At 39.2% G+C, this 23,539-nt stretch overlaps 1 protein-coding gene across 4 annotated transcripts in view; it reads right to left on the reverse strand.

The window, feature by feature from the left end:
- nfic (nuclear factor I/C) overlaps positions 1-23,539 on the reverse strand; it is a 228,030-nt gene that overhangs the window by 67,137 nt on the left and 137,354 nt on the right. For all 4 annotated transcript variants that reach the window (XM_036579516.1, XM_036579515.1, XM_036579514.1 and 1 more), the window contains exons 3-4: positions 7,192-7,266; positions 2,139-2,213 (exon numbers count right to left, since the gene is read on the reverse strand). In XM_036579516.1, coding sequence (XP_036435409.1) covers positions 2,139-2,213; positions 7,192-7,266 — 150 coding nt within the window. The remainder of the gene's footprint in view (positions 1-2,138; positions 2,214-7,191; positions 7,267-23,539) is intronic.

Raw genomic sequence — 23,539 nt, forward strand, 5'->3', positions numbered from 1 at the left:
CCCAGTGGGATCGAGCATAATTGCACCTAAATATGATCAATTACGTTTGACAGACTGGCAGCGTTCTGTCTCTTCTGGAGGAGAGGTGTCACATCTGATTACAATCTGCTGGGAAATACATACAATTAAGTCCAATCTGAAGGCACACGTGTGAGCGCGCGAGGCCGCGGGGAGTGATGAGGATGGGGAATACAGATGCCCGTTTCATTCTCTGTGGAATGAGGCTGAGATGGTTCATATTGAAGCGATTGAGGTCGTTCCAGCTTTACAGCTCTGCAGTAATGTGAGCTGCGTCAGAGTCAGCTGTAATCATGTGAGTTATGGCTGTCCACTGGCAGCGCACGCAGGCCCCAGCTGTGCTCAGGCTGGCTGGATAAACACGGCCCTCCCAGCTGGGAGACACGTCCACTCTAATCCGAACATACTATCAGCCATGGAGTATTTAGAGAGTATTGGGAATACCGCAACATCTCCGCGCATGAAAATGTAAAATTTGGAATTCTGAACATGAATTTTGTGAGTAAAACAGAACACACTTGTTCCACAAAGCTTTAGTGACAGTGACTAAACATTAACTAAATGTTGACTAAAATCCAGAAATATAGTGAGGAGAAAGACACTGAATACTTCTAGGGCGAATATCCACTAATTTACAATAATAATCTTTACAAAAATAATCGTTACAAAAATAATCTTTATGAAAATAATCTTGTGACTTTGCAGAAGCATGTATTTATAAGCACAAACAAAGCTATGTTAAGTAAATGAATGGACAAAAGTATTCAGACAGTATATTAAGTAAAGGTTACATAAAATAAATCCAGTTATAGATATTAATGAACTGCACCACAAACATCTGCATTCCTAAACCCCACATAAACACGTCGTGTTCTGAGACACATAAGCTGGACGCCCGTCCAACTGCCGTCTTTTAAAGCTCAAAGCATAAACTTCACTATGAGGTGACACACATGCAGAAAAAGTAGTTAAACTTTCCGATTGGGAATGTAATCAGATACAGGCGTTTACATTATAGTTGGTGGTTACAGTTGTTATCATTCTTCTATTTAACGGATTATTTACAGGATTACCCACCTCGTACCCACTAGTCTATTCTGACTGAGCTATCAGTCTGATTATTAACGGATCGTTGAACGTTAGAAACATTCACTATGACACGAACATACATGTGCCGAATGTATTTAAACTTCCTGATTCAGAATGTAGTCAGGTACTGGCTTTTACATGGTAATTATTCTTTTATTTAACAGATTATTTACTGTTTATTTATTTATTATAAGACTACCCACCTCGTTCAAGCGGATAAGAATTGTATTTCAAATGGCATCAATCGGACTAGTCTATTCTGATTGAGGTGTTTACATGGACGTATTCCATTGTGATTGAGCTATTAGTCCGATTATTACCGGGTTATCAGGCTGCAAGTAAACTTGGCTAATGAAATCACACCAAGCTCAGTTTCTATATATGGACTGTAAAGACTGGGGAATCAGTGGTACATTTTAAAGCTTTAACAATGTTGACATATCACTTAAAATTTATAAACAACATGGGAAATTCTGGTTTCCGTGATACGGGCACAATGTGAGCCCCATATATCAAATTCTTTTATATAAGTTTCTATATATTTTTCTACATATTTGTGATAATGCACAGCAGAAATACAGTTCAAACATATCCACAAGTGAAATGGCATGTAGAGTTTACAGCCACTGAAGTTGCTGCAGTGGTTTTGGAAAATAGAGACGATGTTTAAGTGCCTTTAAAGGCAAATTTAAAAAAACGTGAAAAACTACCTCAGACCCCAGAAGGTTAAAGAAGAAGAGTAGATTAAAAAAAGCAGAAATAGTCTTTGAATAGAATGTTAAAAGGTGAAGTTCAGAGCACACTGACCCAACATTGTCCAACGAACACTAGCTTTCTAACGCTGGCAGTGTTGGCTTTTTACAACGTCCAGAGAAAAGAACTGATAAGCCAAAGTGTGAAGGGGAGAGAACATTCTGAACACTTCCCAGCAGTTGAGCACATCAGTCCAGTGTTCGGGTTTACTGATGACTGTTGGAGAACGTTGAGCCAACTTGCTCTGAGCTTTAGAGGAGAAAACATGAGCCTCTTACTTCTGGACACTTGCACCAGTTCTGTCACGTTGAACACTCCCGATGTGACAAAGCTCTCCTGAAACTCAGGCCCATCTGCGAAAGAGGAAAAGGGAATCAGAACAATGTGGCAGTTGTATCATTACATCATTATAATTAAATAATCCCAGTCGAATCTTTAAGTTCTTTCAGCTAGATCAGCGGATGTTCTAGACCAGGGGTTCCCAACCTGAGCTGCTTTTGCAACATTTGTGACGATGGTGGAGCGTGGGGATGGTTTGTGGGGTCAGCAATGCACATGATTTTACTGTTAAGCATAGTTAAACGGCTCTTATTCTACATTTTCTTGCATTTAATATAGTCCCTTGAGGCCTACCGGTGATGTTTGTGTGAGTTTATCTACTAAAAAAGTGTTACATGACCATATCCAACATCTCTTCATCCCTTTTTGGGTTTGTTACTGTGCCTTACTGTGTCTTTAAGTGTGATATATGTAAATGACCTGTGTTCTGATTGGCTACCTTGTACTGCGTCTCATTCAAAAAGCACCGCAGGCTGAAACACTCCTTTGAATTTCAGCGAAGATGGGGCTGAACTGCTGTAGACTGGATAAGTGTATATATGCAAACATGCTAATATTTTTGCAGCTTAGCTATTTAAAAGAGCTACGAGCTCTTTTACTGCAACAAAAGAGAGCAAATTCAGGCCCTATAAAGTATATAATCCCTGACAGAAGCGCATTTCAGTCACACGTACGCATTAAACATAAGACAAATGTTGCATTGTTCTATTTAGCTAAACGGGACGATATTAGCTTATGGAGTGAATTTAGCTTGCTGGCAACTCATGAAACCACAAGTCTGTGCATGGCCTAATACTCTGATGAGCACCTGTGATTGACAGCCCTCAGGCAGGCAATCCCAGCCTGCATCAGCCCTGAAGTCCACACACTAAAAACATTATCCAGCTTGAAAAAAGTGACATCCTAAAGAATGTAAGGTTCTTAGTCACTTTACTGCTGGCGTGGCTGGTTGGGCGAACAAATACATGTCAGGCAAACAGATGAGCCAACTTGCTAGCTTAGTTATGCTTGCTAGGTTAGCCTTTACTTGGTGGTTAGCTTTCTGTCTGTATATTTTCTGATTGGAGCACAGAGACTAGTGGTTTGTTAAAGCTGTGAGAACAGAAGAAAGCCAGCCTTATGACTGTTGAGGATATTGCTACCCAAGATTAGCATCGCCCAGCTTATATCAAAAGTAGAGAATTTTGGTACACTTGGCCACATTAGTGGTCAATTTGAAAATTATTCACATGACACAGTCTGTACATGTATATTCTCTGAAGTCCACACACTAAAAACATTATCCAGCTTTGAAAGGGTGACGCCCTAAAGAATGTAAGGGTCTTAGTCACTTTACTGCTGGCGTGGCTGGTTGGGCAAACCAATAAATGTCAGGCAAACAGATGAGCCAGCTTGCTAGCTTGGTTATGCTTTCTAGCTTAGCCTTTACTGGGTGGTTAGCTTTTTATTAGTGCATTTTTCTGACTGGAGTACAGAGACTAGTGGTTTGTTAAAGCTGTGTGAATGGGAGAAGCCACATCAGCCTTGTGACTGTCAAAGATATTGCTTACATATGCTCTACCCAAGATTAGCATTGCCCAGCTTACATCGAAAGTGGAGAATTTTGGTTCACTTGGCCACCTTACTGGTCACTGGACATAGTATGTACATGTATATTCTCTGCCCACAAGAGCAAGATTAAACTACTTAAAAAGAACACACAGATTTCGGGTCCTTGAAGCTTCAAAGCAACTTACACTACATATTTTCTATCGAGTCTTAATTAAAAATACAGTATTTATGATAACAATGTCTTTATTAAAGTAGTGGAGTTCAGCAGGCTACTAATCCCCCCCCGTTTTCTGCTGCATTGGTGACAAACTGGTGGTTTGGAACCTCGGCTCTAGAATATTAAAAAAAGCAACAGGAGCGCATTAAATTTAGCACTGTAGAACTGTTATATACTCACACATTCATTTTTAGTTTTATTAGAACTGACTGAAGACAAAAGTAGTTAACAGCAGTGTTTCATTTACTGGATGCTTCAGAAAATTTAGAAATAACAGTTCAAAATACATACAAAGTGAATGAGCAGTAAGTTTCCTTTCTTTCCTTTCTGCTTATCATTTACAATTCTGTTTAAAATGTCCATTAGTTTGGTTTTAACAGAAGCAGAACAGAACGAGAACACAGAAAAAACATGACATAACAAAACAGTTCAATCAAAATAACCTGGGACAAAATCACTAAATCTAACTATGCTACTGATAAAGACATAAAAAAATATACATTGAACTTCTTGCTACCTAAGCAGCCAATTAAAACAAATCATTTTACCCCTCAAATGGCTAAGGCCCACCGACAGGCCCAAAGTTTTATTACAGTCTTCTATAAGCCCCTGTAGTTACTGAATAATAAGCCTTAGTGTGTAATAAGCCTGGATTTTAAGGGGTTAAGCATGAAGGGGCTGAGAGAAGAAAACAATAAAACAGTCCAATCAAAACAAGTTTAAAAACAAGACATTTTTGTAGCGCAGAGCAGCAGCCCTAAAAGCACTGGTTCACCAACTTCATTAATGTAAACCTATCCAGCATCTGATAGCGTGATATATTTGGATATTGTGATATTAAATTTGATTTTGATCAGTACTGCCCATACAGCAAAATTGTAACACAAACAAATTTCTGAGTGGGTTCATTGTTGGGTTTGAAGCCGGGTACTGACCCCCAGGGGGCGCAGTGTCATGTATATGGACGTTCATTTCTCTCACAAGTAATCACATGGTGTAAATCTCAATGCCACAAAACTGCTTAAGGCTAAAATATACAATAAACATGACCTCTACAACTGGCAGGTCACGTTCAAATAAACGTACCACAAAGGGTTCTTTGAATAATGCCACAAAAGAACCACTTTTGGAAACAAGTTTGAAAAAGAAATTTGTGAGTGTAAAGGATCTTTAAAGATTTAAAGAACATTCACATGATGTAAAGATTGTATACCAGTTTAAGGGTTCTTCCTAGAACCTTTACACCATTACGTAAGGCTTATCTTATGTAGGAAAAATGGTTCTTTAAAGAACCTTTCACTGATAGATCTGTAGCAAACCAAAAGTGTTATTAACAATGATAATATTATAATTTCATGTAGATATTAAACACACAATATACATACAGGACAAATTATTACATAGAGATACTTACAATTCTAACACATATGGGACATTATTACTACATAAATATATATGTACAATGTATATGGTCAATATTAGTATGATACATATATTATATAAAGGTATTTACATGTATTATACATATTACATATACGTACTGACATATGTATATTACAAGCTAATACATATATATTAATATGCACACACACACACACACACACACACATACACACATATATAATATACACACACACATATACACACATACACACACACACACACACACATATAATATACAAACACATACACACACACATATATATATATATATACATAAAAACGTGTGTAATATATATGTACTAGCTTGTGCTGTGTTCTAGGCTGCTAGGCTGTTGGGTGTGTGTTTGTGTGTGTAAGCAGTGAGGAGGTGTGTGTGAATGTGGGTAGTGGAGTGTGCATATGAGCAGTGAGGTGTGTGAGGTGTATCAGGGTGTGGGTCTGTGAGGGTTTGTGAGGGTTTTCGAGGCTGCGCCGAGCTCCGTGTAGGTTGTGCTGGGTAAACAGGATGTTTGTACAGTGCAGAAAAGTGCTTACTGTTGCATCACACACACACGCGAAGACAGGCATGAACAAGCATGAACTGCAGCAAACTTCACAGAATCTGCAGCACGCTCACTCACACACACACACACACCAACACCCACACACATGTTCAGACAGTCTGCAGCACTGTGATCAGCAGCTCGTATACTTGGACAAGGCAAAGCCATGTGCAGCATTAAATCATGCCTGGGCTTATTATACAATAACACAGGCCCAAAGTGACCTGGAACTTGACCTTTAGCTTAAAATCAAACAGAAACTCAGCTGGACACCGGCGATCAAACTAAACACTAAATAGAAACAGCAACATCAAAATGCTCCTAAAGTGTTTTTACAAAAAGGGTTTCATTTTAAAAGTGAAAAGAACGATCTTTTGTTTTGGTGACTGAGATTAAAATTTGTGTCAGGGTTATAAAATATGTATTCATAAAATAATACATACATAATACTTAGGGGACATATATGCATTATTATATAATATTATTATTACATATAGGTACTTAACCTGTATGACATTATATGACATTACTATGCTATTTTATTTTTCATGTACATATTACTTTACATATACTACATTACATAATTGTCTTAAAGCAATTATCTGTCCATAACAACATGATTCTGACATCAAAGTGCATCGATAGTACTTACATATGTACAACATACACTATATGTCCAAAAGTTTGTAGACACCTGCTCATCCAACATTTCCTCTGAAATGAAGGGTATTAATAGGGAGTTTGTCCCCCTTTGCTGCAGTAACAGCTTCTACTCTTCTGAGAAGGCTTTACACTAGATGTCGGAACACTGCTGTGAGGATTTGACTGAGCATTAGTGAGGTCAGGTACTGATGTTGGAAGATCAGTTCTGGATCACAGACTCATCCCAAAGGTACTGGATGGGGCTCCATCACTACAGAGAACACAGGTCCACTGCTCCACTGCTCCACAGCCCAATGCCGGGGCGGGGGTTTATACCCCTGTAGCCCAAGCTTGGCACTGGGTATGGTGACCGTAGGGTCATGAGCAGCTGCCCCAGAACATCCCATTCTATTGGTCAAACCTTTTTCTATGGAGATTTTACAAGCTGTGCAGCTGAACGCCTGTGTCAGCAATGGACGACCTTAAAGCAGCTGAATGCACTCATTAGAAGGGCCGGCTGGATACTTTTACACAGATACTGTATACGGGGCACATATGTATAAAAACAGACCTGCGTGTATGTGTATGGAGTCTTACCCATTGTTGCGGCTCGACTGTCCTCCTGGTCTGAACCAATACCTGTACGAGGACTACTGCTTTGCTCCGCTGCCTCTGAGAGAGAGAGAGAGAGAGAGAGAGAGGGATAAGTTCCGACTCAGCAGATTTTCTTAATTGAAACATAGAGGGGGGTGGTGACAGGTAAAGGTCAAACCCACAAAGCTATTCGGCGTTCACTGCACAAAAGGACTTTGCAAGAAGCATGCAGGGCCACGCACTGTGACAGTTAAAAAAAAAAGCATGGCTTAAAGGAACAGTCAGGCAAATATTCTAATTTACACAGATGTTCGCCTTACCGCAAACACGGTGAATCAGCCAAGAAAATAGACAAAATGTGACGTATTTAAGACAAAGTTTATAGATGACAGTGCGTCACACAGCGTCAGAAACCACATAATCTAAGCTTATTAGAGATTACTTAACAACTCTACATGGTTCGAGGCAAGTGTGATGATATAGGCCTAGAATTAGCACCACGATAATTGGCAAGGCATAATGGTGAATATATATATATATATTGCTGTTGTCGGAACAAAACCTCGTATCTCCAAAATGATACCTTTAGAGGAGAAGGAAAAAACCTACTTTACTTTTAATGTAAGTCAATAGAACCAGACATTTTTCCAAGCTGTTTTGGGTCATTTCTCTTAGTTCAATCATCATGAAATTTACATACAATGTAAAGAGCAACAGGTATTTTTAAATTATATCAAAAACTGAAAAACATCAAAAATGGAGATACGAGGTGTTCTTCAGACAACAGCGATATATATATATATATATATATATATATATATATACACACACACACACATGCCACACTATTATTACTGGTACTTACATATATCTAATACATATGGGATATGTTATTTTTACCTATAAGTTCCCTTATATATGACACATGGCCTTATATAGATATTTACATAGTATGTCATATATATGAAACACTGACAAACGTTGACACTTATTACACATGATTATTACTACACATAGATACTTCTATATATCTATACTACATGTGGGACATATTATCATGACATACAGGAAATTCTAGCTACATTAGCCTTGTAGCTTCAGTGACAAATTAAAGACTTCACACATCAAACATGACTGATAGGCTGCATTTGAGTAACATAATTATAAAAAAAAGATAATATCCTGTCTCATCCTGATTGCTGTATGATCACAATAACACATAACGGTTAGAACAAAGTCGTACAGGATGTTCTCATAGGCCTCACATACCAGTAAACATCACATGCTTTATGTCGGATAGATGTGGTTGATACATATAGAGATAGCCCTTCTAATCTGACCTCTGAAAACAGCACAGGACAGTCATGGGTGAGAATGCAGAATGTTTTCTATAAATCAATGCGAGATTCAGAGATGTAGCTGCAAAGCACGGCTCAGTCAAACACTTAATAAACCACAGAAATGAGAAACACGGGGTATCAAAGTGCACACCAAACCCATTCAAACCTCGCTTCTTTTTTTCCCTTTTCAACTTGTTTGGCAAGCCCTGACCATAATCCAATTCAAATCTCTTTATTGGCAAAGCGATCGGACTGCACTGCCAGCGTGTCTACACATCGGAGCGGAGCGATAAGGACAAAGCAGCCTAATCCAACCATAAAACCTTTTTTATTTGCATGAACTCGTTTTTTTGCGGCACGGGGAGATAAAACTCTGTAGATAAACAAGCCGACCGGCTTAAGAGTCGGAGGCGGCACAGGGATTTTTCTCAATGCAGAATCATGGGATGGAAGGTTTACCATGAGGACTCTGGCAGAGGTTCAGAGAGAAGGCAGTTAGAAAGAAAAAAAAGGCAAAGTCAGATAAATAAATAGGAGTGCTGTGTATCTGATAGGCCAGACTCCACGTCCAGATCAAAGTCAAGGGGAGCCTGGCCTGCTGCACATGTTTGAGTTTAGCGCCCAAAGAACGCAACGCACCATTACCACTCACACGCTCTCCCTGGCCTGAAGGTTTGAGGCTGACCGCGACCTCAGCAGTGCACTACCCTCACAGATACGATCTATGACTTCACTGGTAATAGTGGGAATGAGAATTACTCACCAAATTGTATTGGACTGCATAATGGTTTTAATTGTCCCTGGGTTTCCATTGTTGCCTGCTATTCACATAATAAGCACGTTTCGTTTCTAAATACACGTATACATGAAATCGCAGCCCACAGAAACGCTTGTTTTGTCCAGTAAGGTCAATTTGCTGATGCTGAGAAAGTAGGCCAGCAGAATGCTGGCCGTTAGGCCCCCTACAGGGCCATAAATAACTGTTGTTTTAGGGCCTGTATTGCAGAAATGCGAGGTTAAAAGGGGGAATTCCACCAAAATTTATCCAAAAAAAAAATGGTTAAGATGTGAAACAAGATCATTTAGAATGGTCTGTTTACAACTCAAAGATTGAATTATGTAGAATAATGTTTTCTAAATAATATAATATGAGGAATTGTGATTAAAATGACCACAGACCCAAACTGACCAGGTTTAAAAAAGGTGAGGCTACCTTTAATTTGATGCTGTTTACATGTATGGTTGGTGAACCATATAGGAATCACAGCCATTCATATGTAGCCTCTCTATTCACAGGCCCTCCATTTCAGATGACCAAAATTAACTGGACAATTTATTTTTTATCAAGAACGTTGAGAGGCATTTTACAAGAAACTGTTCTACTTATGAGGAAAAGTTTCCTGCCAGAGATGCGAGAAAAGCTGCTATAGCTGAGCTAAAGCTTAAAGCAGAGCAAAGTAAGTCTGCGTTTTCGTTTATATGTTTTTGGCTTTACTAGTACATCAGCACATACTGACACATATTAACAGCCAGGATGGTAAAACAGACATAAAATGTTGTGGCTCCCAAGCTGGTTTGAGTTTTGTTCAAAGGACAAAATGGCTCTTAACATTTGGGTTGCGACCCCTGATCTAGCTAAACCAACTGTTACAACATTGTAATGATGCAAGACAGTGCTGGTGAACTTATTAACAGCAAACAACCATGAAGACCATGGAAGATCACAGCAGTGGATGACTAAAGAACGCCATCAATCATAAGGAACAACCAATGAGGAGATCAAAAGCACACTTTGGCAAAGACTAGCATAAAGAGCTGACTACGCCAGCATGACCTCAGAGTGTTCACCGCAAGATACAAGCCAGTGGTAAGCCTCAAGAACAGAAAGGCCAGGTTGTAGTTTACTGAAAGAACATATAAAAAGCCTTTATAGTCCTGGGACAAAGGTGAAGATGAACCCCGTACAAAAGAGAGGAGAAATATAGAAACTGCTCATGATCTAAAGCAAACCATCTCATTTGTAAACACATGGCATGTACAACGGGCAGAGGAACTGGATCGCATGTTTTTACTGATGATGTAATGGCAGATGTCTGCAGCAGGATGAATTCTGAAATGAACAGAAGCATCTAAACCACTCAGATCCCTCCAAACACCTCAAACCTCAGTGGAGGACAAGACACATGGTCTGAAACATCCTGTTAAAGCAAAGACAAGCTTCTATACACTTTTAAAGTTGCCACAAAGGGTTCTTTGAGCGATGCCGAAGAAGAACCACTTTTGGTTCCCTCAAGAACAATGCTTAAAAAAAAGGGATCTGTGGGAGTGAAGAAACTTTTGAAAGCATAATGCTTTTAGTTTTGAGTTTGGGTAATCAAAAGTGGTTCTTCTATGGCATCTCCCCAAAGAACCCTTTCCTGCATCTTCATTTTTATGAGTGTAGAAGGTTCTTGGTTTGGATGTATGGTTCTACAGAATGTTTACACTGTTCACACTGTGCATCTTTTCAACTTTTGAAAAAGGTTCTTCATGCTTCAAAATTTAATTTACCATCCATAGAAAGGTTTTTTCAGAGGACTAAATGTGGTTCTCCTCCAGCTTCACTCCAAAAAACACACTTTTTGGTACCATATAAGAGTGTACAGAGTTTTTCAGGGTCACAGTAAAAGCAATGTTCTTGACTATGCAAATCAATCACCCAGTCTGAGCCACACTGAACCTGCATGTGGCTTACTGAAGATGAGACTGAAGTCAAAAAGCCCCTCAAACAAGCAGGAAGTGAAAATCTCTGCGCTACAGGCTCGGTAGAGTGTCAGTAGGGGAGACAGCTCACGTCTGGTGATGTCTGCGGGTTACACACTTCGAGAAGTCATTGACTGCAAATCCCCGCCCTGCAGAAAACTGATATCTTGGCAAGCAAAAGCATCTTAAATGTAGCCAATATATATATTTCTCAATACAATATCACTGTTATAAGAATTTTATAAGCTTATTCAACCTATTTCTAGCAGATTTTCTGCTTGTATAAATATTCAGTGCATTTAAATATGCAATATGATCATTTCATCATAGAATAATTTTATATTATGGCTTTCAAACTATTAAAATGGTGACATTTATGTATTTGAATAGATGTACTAAACACAAAAACAAAAAGGTAATAAGGAAAATACACTTTTACTATCAAATAAAATCTTTCTTGGAGCTAAAAAATTTAATGACTATTTTTTTCAACAAAATCGTGCATGTATTTAAACTCTGCAAATATTGCTGGGCTTCTCGTGTTTCATTGTTACATTCTGGATGGAAACAAAAGGGTTAAAGCCTTGAATTAATAAAAGACTGGCCATTCCGGAGTTGTTTTTCTATGTGTATTTCTATAGGTAGATATAACTACAGGGGCTGTGCCATTGGTTAGGACTTCAGAAGCTGAAGAGAAGGCCTAATACATAAGATTTACTATCAGCATAATAACAGAGGAATTAATCAATTACATTCTGATTTTCAGTAGGTGGGACCAATTTTGTGAGGACAAAAAGCAGTCTGGTATCCTGGATACGTCAATGATTGTGAATACCAGCAGCCTAAATTATGGGCTGTTAGAAATTCAAAACAGCAGCAGACGCTATAAAAGGCCTCTTTAGTGAAGGAGTCACTGAGAAACTACTACAACATAAAATATATTGTTGCAGTATGTCCAAAATTATAACTTTACCATAGAGGGCAAAAATGTTCTTAGCCTTTAATGCACGTTATTGTAAAGAGGTTTTGGAGCAGTTTTATTAGTACATTTAACATGAACAATAAATTCACATGTAAATGGCAGCCGCCTTGTACAAATATGTAGCAAAATAAAAATGGACAAAAACGGAAAGCAATGATATGCTAATATCTCAAATAACGCATGGAATGTCTTTTAAAAGCTTTAAATTATTAGTGGGCGGTAAAGCCGAAAGCTTTATTTCACAGTGTAATAATGATTTCTGATGGTTTTGGTATATATTTACATATATTTTTATTGGCATATTATTCTGGGATGGAAAATATTTTTACTGGATGAAACAGTAAAAACACAAATGAACAGTATTGCTTTCTAACGCTAATGAGCACAAAGCAGCTTCTCTGAATGCTTTTTATATCCCAATTTCTCAAGTCACTTGTCTCACATTCGTGTTTGCATCTACAGCCGTCAGACGGTGATGGGATTGGGTAAATATTACAAGCCATTCATGCTATCAGTATTAGCAGAGAAGCACAAGAGAGCAGCTTTTCCTTCCACTTTCTTTCCCCACTTTAACTCATTAACCCCTTAAAATCTCAGGCTTATAACATATTAAGGCTTATTATTCAGTAACTACAGGGACTTGCCTGAGCTATTCGTGGATTATAGAAGTTGTGCCTGCTGAAAGGCCCTGGCCATTTAAGGGGTTAACTCATCATATTCTGATATCTGCTCCTTCAACAACAAACTGGACTAAAGAGAATTAGCATGTTTTGCACTTACGTATGTCGTGCTATATGCATTTATTTGAGGTATATAGCGATAATAACAAAACCCAAACCATGAGAAGAATTTAAACCGGATGAACCGGTATATCCCCTACTGCTATTTCAAATATCTATGTTTAATCTAGTGCTGCCAAAAAATGTTTATGCAAATTTCCATTAGCTTAATGCTAATTAACTACTAGAGTCCCACAGGGGTGCTAGCAGAAGATAGCATTATTACAGAGTTGGGTTAATTCCTGACGTTTTGACCAAGTTTTGACATTTATAGTCCGAATTGACAGCCTAGCTTTAATAGTCACTGGACACTGGACTGTGCTGGTGAGCACTGTTGCTTATTCTGACCAACAATATGTACACACACCACAGACATGTCCATCATCGCCGTGGGCCAAAAAGAGCAGCTCTGCCAGAAACACAGAGGGACGCTCTCCAATCTCTCTCTCTCTCTCTCTCTCTCTCTCTCTCTCTCGGTTTCTCTCTGTCAGCTATCTTCAATAACCAAAAACACTTCTGCCAAGAGTTGCAGCAGTTTCTAGGCAAGCAGCCCTCAGACTAAATCCCTGGCACGGCTGACTGAAAAGGAGAAATAATAAAACGAGGGAGTTTGTTGAGGGAGGTGGGGGGGGGGTAGATTTGGGGGGCTGGCTCACATACAGTCGAACCGCTCACACTCAATAAGGCCAATGATGCTGAAAAAGAAAGAAAAAAAAGGAAATAAAACCCAAAAAACAAAAAGGATACATAAAATGCGCTAAGAGCTGCCTGTGAACCGAACAGAAAATCAGAAAGCCTTTTTCCTTCATATTCAGTTTTCAGGCCGTGACACACGAAAAGAAAAACAGAGAATGCCAGAAGAGGAAAGTATGATGTAATGAAACACGCTAGAGCAACACGGCGGCGTCCATTTTCTCTCGCGAGCAGAGCGGAGCGGAGCAGAGCGAAACGGCCGCCATTTTGTAAAACGATTCCCATATTCCTGCCTTTTCGTCTAAAGAGAGAGAAAACAGTTCTTGCTGCTTCCTTACCGCTTAGCAACAATCTTTCAAGAAAAGCAAAAACAAAAACAGAAAAAAAAACAACTAAACTTGAGAAATAAGGCGGCGGAGTGACGAATGAGTGCACAAACACTCCCACAAATCTACAAATCTACAAATCGCCCCTCATCTCATCACTCCTTCCGTTTCCCTCAATTAAAATTCTTCACGTTCGACTTTCAGCGATCCAAAAGTGTGCTGGCTTTCCACACTGAAGCTCTGAAGCACGTCCTGCGAGTCTACAGAGAGGTCCCATGAGGTTAACGTTCATGTTGTTACTTTTTCAAGTTCTTTTTCTGGTGAGAAATCGTTCACGGGCTCTTTTTTTGGCAGACATTTCATGTGCAGAGAGTTTGCTGTTGGCAGCCATTTTAGATCGCTCTTTCTGGCATCCTTCTCTCTCTCTCTCCCTCTCTCCCTCTCTCTCTCTCTCTCTCCCTCTCTCCCTCTCTCTCTCTCCCTCTCTCATCATCTAAGCAAGAACACACAAAGTACAACTAACCCTGCTGCGGAGTGCCAACATGCCCCTTTGCCAAGACTGAGAGTGAGAGAGAGTAAAAGAGAGAGAGAGAGAGAAAACTGGCAATGGCTATGTGGATTCAGAAAGAGTGCGGAGGGCGCAATAAACAGAGAGCGAGAGTGAAAAGAGATAGAGAGAGAGAGAGGAGAAAGTTTTGCACTGTGGAAATGACCTAATGAGACAGACATTCCTTCAGCTGAAGTCAGCTTCAGAAATGAGTAACAGCTAAACAACAACCTAAGGAAGCATTACATACACGGTTCATTACTGGCACGATATTTAAAGCACTTCTAAAGTCATAATTTAAAACAAACAAAAATTTAATCTATGTTGAATAAAAAAAATCGAATATAGGTTTTATGTAATATTGTTTTGCCCAACAAACTACTAAAGATGGCAAGCGAGTGCCCAGAAAGCTAAACACTCGCTGGGAATGGGACAACCTGTGAATATGCACAATTATGCAAATTGTAAACACCTTCTTGCCACCTGTGTTCTAAGCTCTGCCCCTTCCCCACTACCCCACGTACTGTCTATGTTTTATGGGACAAGGAAAAGCAGAAACAAAAATAAGCTTACACGCTAACTTTAATAACCAGAAAGATTCTGTCTTCATGTCGCTCCAGCACCAATCACTACCGATGCACAAGTTTTCTGGATTCGACTCTGACCCTCGACTCCTGCCGCTGGAATTGATGGAGTTCCAACATGACTTAAAAGTTAACCAGGTTTAAAGTTTCACTCCGGATAGCTGAATGTTTTTTATTCCTCTTTTCATGAGGCCAAAGTTGACTTATACACCTCTTTCTTATCTGAATTTTCTGTTCCACCTTAAATGATGCAGCAGTCACCTCCCGCCCACAGCACACCAGATGCGACGCGGCACGCGTGTTAATCCGGAACCACTCTGCAATGCGTCATATAAACATCTGCATTGTCCATTTATTACTCATATAAACTTCATGTTGATGACAGATCAACAATAAAATCTTGACTAGCTGCCGTGACTGTTGCTGGCTTTTTCAGCAGGTGATGTAGCTCTATATGAAGAGGAGGAGGAGGAGCCTGTGTGTTCACAACATTAACCTACTTAAGGGATTTCAATCGACCTGTTAAAGAGTTAAAACTAGATTTGTTGATTTGTTTATTGGTCTAGACTGTATATTATAGCATAGATAATGCATATCTTTATTGCATTTCTTTCTGCATAAAAACTGCTGGCAGGCTGCGCATGAGCATGATTGTACTTCACGGGTGCGTTACTGCCGCGGTGCCACATGAAGTGCGTGGCCGGTGTGAAAGGCTACGCTGATTAATATAGGAGTGTATTGCGCACGGCACTGCGCGGTACATCATGTGGTGCAGTTACTGTGTCTGGTGTGAAATGGGCTTTAAATCGTGTACGGGCGCAAGAATGCAACTGCAGCACCAAATAAGGTGGAACAGAAAATCTGAATAAGAAACTAGCGAAAAAAAAAACTGAAAAAAACTTCAGTTTAACACTACTTTCTATAAAATTCTTTGAAAAATATTATTACAATTTGTTTTCGTTCCTTTATTTTTTTTGTAACGTAATTTTACATTCAATTTGAATCGATTATTGCAACCCTAATCATGAAGAAAATGACGAGTTTGCTTTTCTGTAGCAGTGTTAGGGTGCAGAGTGGTGCGGTGTAGAGGCAGACATATCGCAAACGGTTTTTATGAACAGAGTTTGTGCTTACAGGAGCTGATGTGAAAATCATAAAGCCTGGCAATTAAACATACTCATGCTACTCAAACTCTCTCCTGTATAACACACGCCGCTATAAAAATGTCCTTCGAGCCACTTAGAAGAGTCGACTCAGAGAATTTCGACTCTCCGAGTCACTGGCCACTATCAGTCACTCATTTCTGGCTCAGATTTGAGTGTTTATTCTCTAAACTTGCCTCAGTGCAGCAACACTGAGCTGGAATTGCTGGTGATTTAGCCTCTCGCTAAGTTAACGTTGGCTGTAGTGCAAAAGAGGATATTGAAGAAAAAGAAGCTAAAGTTAACAACTCCGCACACAGAAACACAAGTGTACCAGTTCATATTCGAGTCCAGTGAGGATACTGAAGCAAAAGTAGCTAACAGCTCCACACACAAAATCACAAGCTTACTAGCTCAGATTCGAGTCTTTATTCTCTAAACCTTAGTGCCTCAGTGCTGAATCAGTGAGCTGGAATTGCTGGTAATTTAGCCTCTCGCTTAGCTAAAATTGGCTCTAGTGCTAAAGAGGATATTGAAGCAAAAAAGTTAACAGCTCCACACACAAAAAACACAAATTTTCCAGCCAAGATTTGAGTTTTTACTCTCTAAACACGAATCGGTGAAGCTTCAGTGAGCCTGTGTGTAAAGCTGTTTATGGCTTCTCGCTAAGCTGACGCAAGTTTCTAGCGCTAAAGAGGATACTGAGGCAAAAGTAGCTAACAGCTCCACACACAAAAACATGAGTTTACCAGCTCAGATTTGAGTCTTTATCTTCTAAACCTGCCTCAGTGCAGAATCAGTGAGCTGGAATTACTGGTAATTTATCATCTCGCTAAGCTAAAACTGGCTCTAGTGCTACTGAGGATACTAAGCAAAAGTAGCTAAAGCTAACAGCTTCACACACAAAACCACAAGTTTATCAGGTCAGATTCGAGTCTTTATCTTCTAAACTTGCATCAGTGAAGCTTCAGTGAGCCAGAATGAACCTGTGCTGTGGTGGGTGCATCTGTATTTATGCCAAGAGGCATCTTATATCTTGTTTATAATGTATCTATATGGCAATATATCAGTATTTATGAGCAGCTTATGCCAATACGTTTTTAAATCAATGACGTTATATTGACAAAAGGGTCCTTAAACGTAAGTGATGTACCATTTAAAACACTTATGAAGAATCATTCCTTATGGAACTTTTAAAGCAGAGACCGTATTAAAAATACATATTCCTACATGGGCTTAAGTACAGAAGTGCCATTTCAATTAGCTTTCTTTAACAGAAAGTGTTCACCAAAATCATAACACACTAATAGTAATAACTTGGGAATTGTGCTTCATAACAGCATTATGAATGGAGCAAATGTCTATGACTTCGATTTAAAGCCCAATACAATGTCATTTACTTAAACAATGTAATTTACTAGATAAATATTATTTTATTTTTTTATTGCTCCATTTATATTTGTCCATTCATCATAATATGTTCACACAATATGAATGATAGCTGTATTTCAAATGATTTTAAAATCTAAAAATTAAAAAAAGGAAAAGATGGAGAGGTTTTCATGCGACTGTGACTATATGCAGGCGACGCAGAGAAATGGGGAGAGCGAATGATCTCCCCCTTTCTCTCTCTTTTTTCTCTTTCTCCCACACCTAAGGGAAAACAAAGCTGTCCTGCAGAACAAATAAAGCAGCAAATCATTACAGTTTCTCTCAGAGGTACATACAGAGCAGCACAACTAGCCTGACAAACACATAAAAACACAGTAATAAGAAACATGAGCACAGCTGGAAAGGCTGCAAGACATCATTTGTTTATCTAAGTCGGTCCCATGACATGAAACATTCACCACTGCGTGCGGTGAGTGAACGCAACGATTTCGCTTTACGGAGATGGAGATGAGCATAGCGTATGCGATTGTGTTTCCCGCCAACTCCACTTCAGGAGCAGGCTGTAATTCTCCATTCGTAGCAGCGGCTGAGTACAAAATTAGGGTTTATTTACAGAGGACATGGCAACCTAACTGACCAGTTCCACATCTAGCCACTAGGGGGCACTTGAAAATGCAATACTTTAATCAGTAACAGTTGTACAATTTACATCAGTGGCATAACTAGGGCTGAGTCCAAAACCATGAAAAAACATCCTAATAAAGTGACACTCCTTCATAAAACACTGCAGCGAAATGAGTGCCTGTTAATGATTATGTGCCACAAATTAACCACGTGAAGTTGTTAAGTTATCAACCTGGGAAGATAAAGAAACTCTTGGCTATACAACACCAGGCTAATGTGCCCCAAACAGCAATATTTTAGTACAATGCTGCCTCAGGGCAACAACCATTTTCTTCACTTTGGTCATACTATCTCTTAGTGAACACTTTAAAACCTCTTTTTAAACATTCAGTATCATTTCAGTATCAGTATCTGTTTGTTGCCTAGAAGCAACATTGTGCAACAGAATGGATGTAGCCAGTCACAAGCCAGGTTTCACCACTTCAGGGAACCTGGATCTATATCATTTCATCCCATTGTCACACATTGTTGCCTCAAGGCAACATGCGTCAAAAGGTGAGCTGCACACATTATTATTTAAAAAATAATTTTGAATTTAAACATCAAGTTGACTTTTTGCAAGAAAAGTGAATCGATTTTTTTTTTTTTAAATTGCTCTTCTAATGCATTCAGTAGAGGGCTAAGTTGTTAAGTAATCTAAAATAGACTTGCTTATGTGGTTTCTGACACTGTATGGCATACTTTATCTATAAAAATGGAAAAAAGTATGAACAACATGCTCCAAGATGGTTGCTGCTACTGTTTTTAGCTATGCTAACAAAGGAAAAATGTGTTTTTTATTCCTATAAACTATAAAACACCATATCAACTCCCTTAGAGTTACTAAAAATTCTATACATAGTTTCTGCACTCAATGCTATTGTCATATCAGACATTATCTATTAAATGTCATAGTATCCTTCACTAGAGCTGGATATTGACAGGCACTTCATAACATAATATTCATCACTGTACAGAAATCGCAATATGATACAGCACAATAGGGCGCGAGTGAGAAAATGAATGTTCAGCAAATAGAAATCAGATATTAACATGAGCATTTTGTCGCGCACAGTGAAGCTAAATGTCATTAGCTGGATCATATCAGCCGAAGTAAACTGAGCCTAACTGTCATCTTCTTAAAAAGAGAATACATTACAGAAAATCTGATATTGGCACATGGTGCAGATTCAAAACAGAGGTGTAGTGGTGTCTAGATAGGTGGCTATACTGTACAGAACTCATTACAGCATGGGCTATAGGGGTATAAAGCTCCCCAGCTTTGGGCTGTGGAGCAGTGGGACTGTATTCTCTGGAGTGATGGAGCTCCATCCAGTACCTTTGGGATGAGTTTGTGATCCAGAACTGTTCATCCATCATCAGCACCTGACCTCACTAATGCTCAATCAAATCCTCACAGTAATGTTCCAACATCTAGTGTAAAGCCTTTGCACAAGATTAAAGGCTGTTACTGCAGCAAACAAGGACAGACTGCCTATTAAGACCCCGAGACGCTGGCTGAGCAGGTGTCTACAGATGTTCTGGCTACCTGTAGGTGGGAATGCACCACGTTTCTGGATTGATATTTTGCGCACATGCATGCCTGACAACCTCAAGCTCCTCAGAAATGCTAGTACAGGGCTCAATTTGTTTCTCTGCGGCCTTCGCAGAATCAATCAGCGCTCCGTCTCCTCAAATCCAGAACCGAACTGGAAATTGAGCGTTCGATCCAAACGTAATTTAGCTCTGATGGTATCAGTGGTAAGAGGCACTCTGAGCAATGGGCTTTTGAGTGCTGTGGACTGTGGAAGGTTGGAGTGTGTGTATGCGCTCTGAATGGCTCTACAGCAGCGCTCGTTTCGCAGCACGGGGAACCCACTCCAGCGCTTTAGTGCTCAGCCTGCTCAAAGGAACAGTTAGACTAAAGATCAGATGTACAGGTTTACCTCTTTATCCCAAGTGTAGCCGATCAAACAGGACAAGTTTACAGAAGTCCAGAGAGGCCATGAGCTGTTGCTATAATTTTCTGGATTGTTATCTTGAGAAAACTAGTTAATTATCTTGTGATCTCAAGATAACAACTTTGTTATCTCAAGATAACAAGATAACTAACTTACTATTTTAAGAAAACAACTTTGTTATCTCAAGATAACAAGATAACTAACTCCTTATTTCCCGATAACATCTTTATTATCTTGAGATAACAAGATAATTAACTAGTTTTCTCGGGATAACTTTTGTTAGCAAAAGTTGTTATCTTTGTATCTTGTTATTTCAAGATAACTTCTGTTATCTTGAGATATTGATAACTTATTGTTTCAAGATAACTTTTGAGATCACAAGATAATTAACTCATTATCTGAGGATAACAACTTTTGTTATCTTGAGATAACAAGATAATTAACTTATCTCAAGATAACAACTTCTGTTATCTCGAGATACCAAGATAACTAACTCGTTATTTCAAGATAACATCTTTGTCATCTTGAGATAACAAGATAATTAACTTGTAATTTCAGGATAACAACTTTGTTCTCTCAAGATAACAAGATAACTAATTTGTTACCTCAAGATAGCAACTTTTGTTATCTCAAGATCACAAGATATTTATTATCTGAGGATAACAACTTTTGTTAAGATAATTATTGACTTGTTATCTCAAGATAATCCATAAATTTATAACTACCTTATGGCCACACTGGACTTCCATACATGTTTGGGGTCTGAAGTTTGTTTCTTTAGTTTTAGTTCTGGAGCTGTGAAGCTAATGTAGCTAACAAGTAATGGAAGTTTATATACACCAATTAGCACTGAGCAAACTGCAGGCCAAACTGAGTGGAGTTAACACTTTGAGGCTTTTAGTTATTTTACATTTCACTTAATATTAAAGATAGCATTTCACTGGAAACTGACTTTTCCTCACCTTTTTTGGTAAAAGAGTAGTTTGCAAACATTGTTAAAGTTTCAGAACTTCACTCTCGAATCCATACTGCCCATATATGGAATATGAGCTGCAAAAACAGCCTGTTTTGATTTTTTTGTGAAACTTTTCCCTGAAGAGGTTTCATGCAGCTCAGTTACGATAAAAGGGAAAACGTACGGCTAAAACTCAGTTAAGATGTGACCATAAGTCTTTAAGCACCATCTTAAAGTGACCTCTGATTAGAGGTGGCACCTACCTGATGCCAGCTATCGCTACTGGGCTGATATCAGCAGAAAAAGCTGGACTGACTATCGGAGGGAAAACAAAATCAATCTGATCCAAAGCTGTAACAAATCCGCGGTAGTTGTGTAAAGTAGGTCTTTTCTTTATTCCTTCAACACATCTGAACCTCTGTTTCTTCTACAGGACGACAATAAGCCGGTCAAATCTCTAACTTCACTTTAGGTAGATTCAAATATCTGCTGTTCTACAAGCTCATGTATGAAATGTGTTTAGAGAAGCAGACCTGAGTCTGACGCTATATCGACTCTTTTTAATTTAGTTTTATATACATCTATATTTCTGCTGACTGACAGTTGTGGAATGTATTCAGTACGTCTGTAGATTCAGCACAATCAGGCTCTACTACGCTGTCTTTCTCTCTCTTCATCTCTCTCTCTCTCTCTAAGTTCTTTCATTCTCGGACTCTCAGAGCTCCCTAATCAATTTTACATCTCCAACTCAATTTTTCTATCTGGAACTCCAACTAAGTGAACTCAGAGACCAACAGTCCCCTCTCTCTCACTCTCTCTCTCTCACTCTCACTCTCTCTCTCACTCTTTCTTCCTCTCTCTCTCTCTCTCTCTCACTCTCTCACTCTCTCTCTCCCTCTCCCTCTCTCTCTCTCTCACTCTCTGTGCCGCTTCTGAATTTCTTTCTGTGTCCTGGAGAGAGAGAGAGCAGTTTGAGCTGGAGGTATCGATCAGAATGAGAGGAAGAAAGATGAGCGATATAGCAGCACTCTGAGGCTAAAAAAGTAAGATAGAAACAGACAGATAGATAGATAGATAGATAGATAGATAGATAGATAGATAGACAGATAGAAAAGTTATAGCAAGAAAAAGTAAAAGAAAAAGTGAACAAAATGAAAAGTAGAGAAATAGAGACAGCAAGAGAGAGAGAGAGGAAGGAGAAAAAGAAAGTAAAAAGAGATAGAAGAAAAAGAGAAGAGAGAGAGAAGAAAAGGAAAAGAGAGAAAGAGAGAGAGAGGATAAAAAAGTAGAGAGCAACAAAGAGAGAAAGAGAAAGAGAAAAAGAGGATAAAAGGAAAAGTAGAGAGAGAGAAAGAAAAGGAAAAGCAGAGAGAGAGAAAGAGAGCGACAGAGAGAGAGAGAGAGAGAGAGAGAGAGAGAGGAAGAGAGAAAGAGAGACAGAGAGAGAGAGAGAGAGAGAGAGAGAGGAAGGGAGAAAGAGAGAGAGAGAGAGAGAGAGAGAGAGAGAGAGAGCTGCAGGTCTTCACTCAGAGCTCAGAGAAACCTTTAATGGCCAACCGTAACATCTAATGAACATCAGCGCTGTTGAACTCAGCGACCCACTCACTCAAGACCACCAACCACACGTTTTTCCTATAAAGCAGGCTCATCTATAAAGTGTAAACATGCTGGACTCCAGGCTGGAGGCCCTCTGGGTGTTTTAGACCCTGTTTACACCTGGTCCTTTAACATTAATTATATCTGGATTGCAACCTGACCAGATTTTAAGCCCACTTGGTCATCAAACGCGTCTCTGGTTTATCAGATCACTGTACGACACATATGCAAATCAGCTAATATACAACAACCAATCACCTGTGATGTTTCTGTTTTTCCTGTTCTATTTAAAAGATGGTTGTCACCTCCAAAATCAGTGTTGCGTGACGTTATTCATTTCAAGGGCTGAACTGAAAGAGCAGCGATGCCTCTGTGGGAGTCCAGGGGGCAGAGTATTCCCCATATTCAGTATTGGTAGGGGTTTCATTGTCGATTGTGGTTTGGAGTGATACACTAATACTGGGGTCGGCAACCCAAATGTTAAGAAGAGCCATTTTGTCAAACCATCTTGGAAGACACAACAATCTAAGTCCACATTATTGAAGTAATGTTTTACCATCTTGGCTGTAAGTCTGTCTCAGTATGTGCTAATGTACCAGTATAGGCTGAAGAATATAATATAAATGAAAACACAGACTTACTTTGCTCT

This window comes from Colossoma macropomum, unplaced genomic scaffold, assembly GCF_904425465.1.
Source record: "Colossoma macropomum unplaced genomic scaffold, Colossoma_macropomum, whole genome shotgun sequence".
Classification (NCBI taxonomy): Eukaryota; Metazoa; Chordata; class Actinopteri; order Characiformes; family Serrasalmidae; genus Colossoma; species Colossoma macropomum.